The 6624-nt window shown below is 30.4% G+C and overlaps 1 protein-coding gene across 1 annotated transcript; it reads left to right on the plus strand.

Moving 5' to 3' along the window:
- The first annotated feature begins 5649 nt into the window (after positions 1–5649).
- LOC109209056 lies at positions 5650–6138 on the plus strand. Its single transcript, XM_019372224.1, has one exon. The coding sequence runs from the start codon at positions 5650–5652 to the stop codon at positions 6136–6138; it is 489 nt and encodes a 162-aa protein (XP_019227769.1).
- The last annotated feature ends 486 nt before the right edge of the window (positions 6139–6624 follow it).

Genomic DNA, 6624 nt, shown 5'->3' on the forward strand with positions numbered 1-6624 from the left:
ATTGCTTAATATCCACAGAACTTATGCTTTTTGTAACCAACAAGTCTTCTTCTTTAAAAACTAGTACACTCCTGCATTGTTAGATATCATGCCTATAGGTTTCACCTAGGCAAGCCATAAGGTGAATTAGTTAATGGAATCAGACTTCGTTAAATTCCAACCAGCAGGCAGGTCTGATTCGGGTTTCTTATCTGAAATATGTAATAAATCAGTCTGTCTCACATTTCCTTTAAGTTTAATTAAGACCATAACCAGTATGTGCAAGACATGCTAAACAATATGTCTTTAAGTTGAGGAGGCCTGTTTGAGCCTTTTAATTATTATGTGTTTCCCCATATCTGCTCTACGTGTTTTGATTGTCGCCTTAGAATTTTATCCTTTTAAACCACAAAAGCCAAATCTCCCTTCCCTTTAGGACTAGTAGTCCCAAATGCCTCCGGAGCTGATAGGATTTGGGACGGGTAATAGCATGCAATAAGTAAAACGAGACCATTCCGCGTTTAATACCTTAACGGGGTGGGAAAGAATAGATATGGATATGATGACCACGCGATAACACCACGTGTATAAATGGTTACCGGGTGTTGTGTGGGGTGATCCATATTACCTTATTTGTTTACTTTATTTCAGAATTTCAACCGCTTTTCTCAGACTTCAACTTTTAATTACTTTTAATTTGTAACAACTATGTGGAAATTTTCCCTTTTTACTCGTTTATTCAAAATCTCTAAAACTGCTTCTTCCCTCGAATTTCAACTTCTACAACTTTGTTTAACTGTAATCATTCACAACAATTATGTGAAAATCCTCTCATATTTGTAACTCTTATTTGTCTATTTGTTGTTTGCACTTAAAGTCACGATTATAGTATGGCCGGGAACTACACTAGTGGATCCCGAGGGGTGCCTAACACTAGTGTCCTAATGCACTTAATCATTAGGTGGCGACTCTTCAATCCAAACCCAATTCCCAAAAGGAAACAAGTTGTCCGCCCAAATGTCATAAACCCGATTTCGCGAGAAAAAGGGGGTATCGACAATGTTAATCATTTGTACTTTCAATCTAGTTCTTTGCTATATTAATCTAGTTTCTTACTTTTACATTCCAGTTTGATTGGTAGTTTCTTTTGCTAAGTACAATAATCTATTTCGTGTTAAAAATAATCTATTTTTAATTGAGTCCTTAAATTATTCATCACTATTTCATTTAATTATCATTGATAAATCTTGGTAAATGATATATTTCTCAAAGAACAATTTGTTTAATAGTGTTACACTGAAAATATAATCGCCGGAATATGTGTTTGATAGTGTATGTCACATATTTAAGAAAAAAATGATAAATAACCAAAAAACCCGACTAAAACTTGTTATTACACTGTATTTGTAAAATAAATTCTGGAAATATAAATGAATATAAACAGTAATGAATATAAACAGAAATGACATAAACCAATTCGAGCCCACTGAATTCACAGTGTTTCCTTAAGGAATTTAATCCCCTCCTAGTACCCAAGGTTATGGATTATTTCCTCCCAGGATAGAACGAATTACACACTGGTGTAGTGGTACTTCAAACCCCAGTGTTTCAGCGAACACAAAGTTCGGTAGCAAATCACACTTACTTTTTTTTTTTTTTTTTGCTTTGTTTTGATGCTAAAAGTATGCAGAAGAAGGAGAGGAAACTCAGAAAATTGTAGTTAAAATTCTGAGCAGAATAGTGTTGTATTTATAGCCAAAGTTGGGTCTCTTCAGAATGGTTGTTTATGCAAAACGCCCACAACATAAATGCCATTACATAAATGGCCATTTACTCAATAATAAAGAGGGAAAATAAAGAGGGAAAATTGAAGAGGGTAGTTACTTTTCTGTTACCAAAACAGAAAAACGGATTGGATTTAATATTAATATTTTGTTATTAAAACAAATATTTAATAACATTTCTGTTAATATTTTACTATTAACAAATAAATTTGGTCCAAAAAGTTAATCAATCAATCATTTGACCAAATCCGAAGCCGAAGCCGAAGCCGAGCGAGCGACGACGACGACGGCGCGAGGCTTGCCTTCTTCTCAACTCTTTAAGAGCTAGAAGAAGAGCAATTGCTTATATACCCATAAAAAACCTCTTCCTCTTCCAATATGGGACAATGCCCATTTGCCAAGGGAGGGGGAACTTAAAATTTCACTCAAAAATTTCATTTCCCTCCATTTCCCATTCACCCTCTTTTAAGTATTTAATATATTAATTAAATACCTTAAAAAACCCAACAAAACTCACATAAACTGAATCTATAAAATCCGACTTAATTGGTTTGGTGCGGTTCCAAATATTTTAAAAATCGACTTACTTAATTTAGTTTCTTTTAGGGAAAAACTGATCCAAACCGAACCATAAACACCCCTGTAAACCTTTATCGATCAAATGAAACTAATCTTATCAATTTGTCATCATCATTTGTCCACTTAAATATTGCAAAATGTCACAAAAACTTCAAAATGATCAATTGCGTGTATAAATGAAGGTCATTTTCTAGGCTTGATTGATATATCTCTAAAGCATTTGAGTAGCCTGCTTAAGTGGCTAACTGTCAATTGCACTTAAAAAATGTAAACCTCAAGTCTATATCAACCAACTACGATGCTATACATTAGCAATATAAGAAACTTCTAATATCTACGGAGTACGATACATTTGAAATTAATATCAGTCCTGTCATATGTCAAATTTCTTCTACTTAATAGTTTTAGTTATATGTATTGATAGCGCCAAAGAATTTTATTATATCGACATCTCATATAGTTTTATGGTAAATTGAACCTAACTAATGATAAAAACTTATCTGTACCGAATGTTTACATCACACCATATTAACTTACCATGGTTAAATCATAATTGACTTAATGAGATAAAATATGCAATAATTAACCATAATTATAATTATATAAAGAAGTATATGTGCATTTATGGGTCTTACAAGTATGACTTCATCGTATATAGGGTTGGATTATCATTTGATATGCTACATCTATTTCGAGCTTTACAATTCATCGTATATACCGACGGAGAATGTATTCATTTATATATGATTATTTAGATTGATGATAAATAAATAAATAAATAAATCTATGTGCTACGGCCATTTCCTGGAAGTTGGGGCTAAAGCGAGTAAAATTTGAGAATTTCTTTTCCAAAATTCTGAGATTTCAAAAAATATGTAAAAACCCATACAATGAGTGAGCACCAAAGTCACTTTACTTTCGTTTGTAAAAATAAAGTCACTAAACTATGCCTATTGCACTCAGAAGGTCACTCAACTAGATTTTTCAAATTTTGGATTGCCAAATACCTATTATACCCTCTAAATTATAAACATTTATCTTATTTTTATTTTTTAATTTTTTTTTAATATTATGATTTTCCCTTTTTAATTTATATTACGGACTTACCTATAGAATAAATAAATATTATTTATAAATTAAAAAAATAGAAAGTATTTAAGCATATATAATGCTAGAATAAAAAAATAATGAACATAGTAAAAAAATTAACTAGAATAATTTGTTAGTAATAATAATTTAGTATTAACAACAAAAATTCAAAATTTATTTACACAATTCAGAATGAAAGAAAATAAAGGTTGTAAAATATATATTCCATGCACGTAATATTAAAATAATTATTTAAATAAAGGTATTTTTATATAATACATTATATATTCTTGAAAATTATGCTTAATTATATTATTATGTTTCTACCAACTTTCCGACGACACAAAGTTATATCACCGAAAAGCAGGAGGACTATCTGTATAGGGTAAAATATGCTATGTTAACTCGTGCATGGACTATATATAATATAATTGAGTATAATTTTCAATAATATATAATGTATATTATAAAAATATTTTTATTTAAATAATTATTTTATATTGCGTGCATGGAATGTATATACTTTACAACCTTTAGTTTCTTTCATTGTGAATTGTGTAAATAAATTTTAAGTTTTAGTTGTTGATACTAAAATTATTATTATAAATAAATTATTCTAATTAATTATTTTACTATGCTCATTATTTTGTTATTCCTGCATTATAGATGCTTAAATACTTTTTTTAATTTATAAATAATATTTATTTATTCTATAGGTAAGTCCATAATATAAATTAAAAAGGAAAAATCATAATATAAAATAAAAGAAGATAAATATTTATAATTTAGAGGGTAAAATAGGTATTTGGCAATTCGAAAGTTTAAAAATTTAGTTGAGTGTCCTTTTAAGTGCAATATACATAATTCAGTGACTTTATTATTACAAACGAAAAAAAAGTGACTTTAAGAGATAATTTGAGATAGTTGAGTGACCATTTGAGTAATTGACTCCACCAAAGCCTAAAGGAGATGTAGTTTAAAAAAACCGCAACAAGTTTTATAGGTCATATTTGCTGACCGGGATTTATTTTGCTGACCGGACCACGTCGCATTAGTTTAAGCGTCTGTATATAAATGGGCTGAACAAGCACTATTTTGGACAAACCCAAAGCCTATTTGTAATGGGCTGAACTCCACCGACTAAACCATAAAAGCCCAACCCAATAATGCGCTCTCTATGAAACAATTCAGATCAATTTACAGTGAAATTGTTCTTCATTATCCTCTGTAATATTGTCTATAACTTCATTTTTTCAAAATTATTGGTTTTACTATTTGAAGAAATTCAAATTCGGGTTGGTTGCAAAAAGGGGAGAGCTTTAAAATAATAGCTCTGAAATACCAGTATATGAATACAATTTCAAATACATCACACAAATTGATATTACTCCCTCTGTCCCAATTTATATGTTATACTTTATTTTTTAGTGTGTTTAAAAAATAGTGATATTTAATTTTTTAGAAAAAATCTAACTTTATACATTTTTCTTTAATGAGATGATTTATCACCACATAAATATTTGTGATTTATTTCAGATTGTAAATCTTATTTTTTTTTAAAATTATGTATATTATCAAAATTGTCACATAAATTGAAACGTAGGAATTAGTAAAGAGCACACTAATCAAGGATTTTTTTTTTTCTCCCAACCCCACCACAAAAAGTGAAACTAAAGCGTTGAAAAATTGAAGAAAAAGTGAAGAAAAACTTCCACACCACTTAGGCCATTCCCACCAAAAATTTTGCCAACACATTCCCACGGATTTAACAGGTCAGTCCCCACGTACATCAATGCGTCTTACATCGTAAACCTTCTGCTAAGAAACAACCTTATAAATATAACAATTTCGAAGAAGAAAAATAACAATAAAAAAGAAACCCTGAAACTCTTCCTTGTCCATGTATATTTTCACTAAAGAAAAACAAAGATTATTATCTGAATATTTATGTGATGATGTGATGCATAGTATAATCCCACAAGTGAAGTCTGAGTAAGGTAATGTATACGTAAATCTTATCCCTATGAGCAGGTAAAGAGGTTGTTTTCGATATAAGACGTATATATAGATAAACTCCTTCAAATACCCAAAATTAAGTAGCTCGTGGTTTGCTCCATCATTATCATTTCCTCAATTCTTAACTCTTTATAATATTATCAACCAAAACCAAGAAATCACAATCTAAAACCTTTCCATTTTAAATTCTTCATTTTTTTCTATGGGGAACTTTATTTCTTGCACTACTTCACCAAGGACAAGGAATTCAAAAGCAGCTAGGGTTATTCTACCAAATGGACAAATCCAACAGTTCCATGAGACAGTAAAAGCAGCAGAGCTTATGTTGGAATATCCAAACTCCTTCTTAGTAAACTCCTGCTCGTTGATCATCGGCCGACGGTTTTTCGCCTTGTCGGCCGATGAAGACTTGGAGTTTGGTAATATTTACGTTATGTTTTCTATGAAGAGGGTGAATTCTGTGATCACGGAGAAAGATATGGAAGATTTTTTTATGACGGCTAACTCAAAACCGACACCAGCACATATACCAGATAACTCGTCAGGAAAAGATGGTCTTGGATGGTTAGGTTTGAATTTGAATGAATTAGAAGGTTTTGTGGAGGTACAAGAATTTAGGTATAGGGTGTCATGCAGATCAAAGAAGCCTTTATTGGAGACAATTATGGAAGAACCAATTAGTTCAAGGTAGTGAAATTTTAGTTGTCTTATAAGGACATTTTGTAGATTATAAAATTCTCTTCTTTCTTTTCTTTTCTTTTTAAATATTTTTCCATCATTACTTAGGGGGATTGAGAGAGAAGGAAAAAGGGGATGACGAGAATTGAACTCACATCTATTGTGTGGAAAACTTCGACTAATACGATTAAGCTATTAGCCTTAGTGTAGACCATAGAATTTTTTTTTTTTAATTTATTTCATATATGCACCTCATTTGTATTGCAGGAGGAGATGTTAGCTAGAGATTCAGATTGTGTAATAGTTATTTCATATAAGATTTAAGTTATGTATATATACACACTAGCTATTAGTTAATTTAACGTTAGAACATATTATTTGAACTAAGTTATTAATTGATGCTTATTGTATAGAAGTAAGTACAATTATATTTTAAGTCATTGATTGTATAAATATTGTAATACTATATAATTAAGGCAGATGGGTAAGCATTTTCGCT

Source organism: Nicotiana attenuata, unplaced genomic scaffold (assembly GCF_001879085.1).
Source record: "Nicotiana attenuata strain UT unplaced genomic scaffold, NIATTr2, whole genome shotgun sequence".
Taxonomy (NCBI): Eukaryota; Viridiplantae; Streptophyta; class Magnoliopsida; order Solanales; family Solanaceae; genus Nicotiana; species Nicotiana attenuata.

Bases quoted from the DNA above. Each gene is read 5' to 3' on its own strand.
- LOC109209056 (XM_019372224.1), top strand. From the start codon at position 5,650: ATGGGGAACTTTATTTCTTGCACTACTTCACCAAGGACAAGGAATTCA.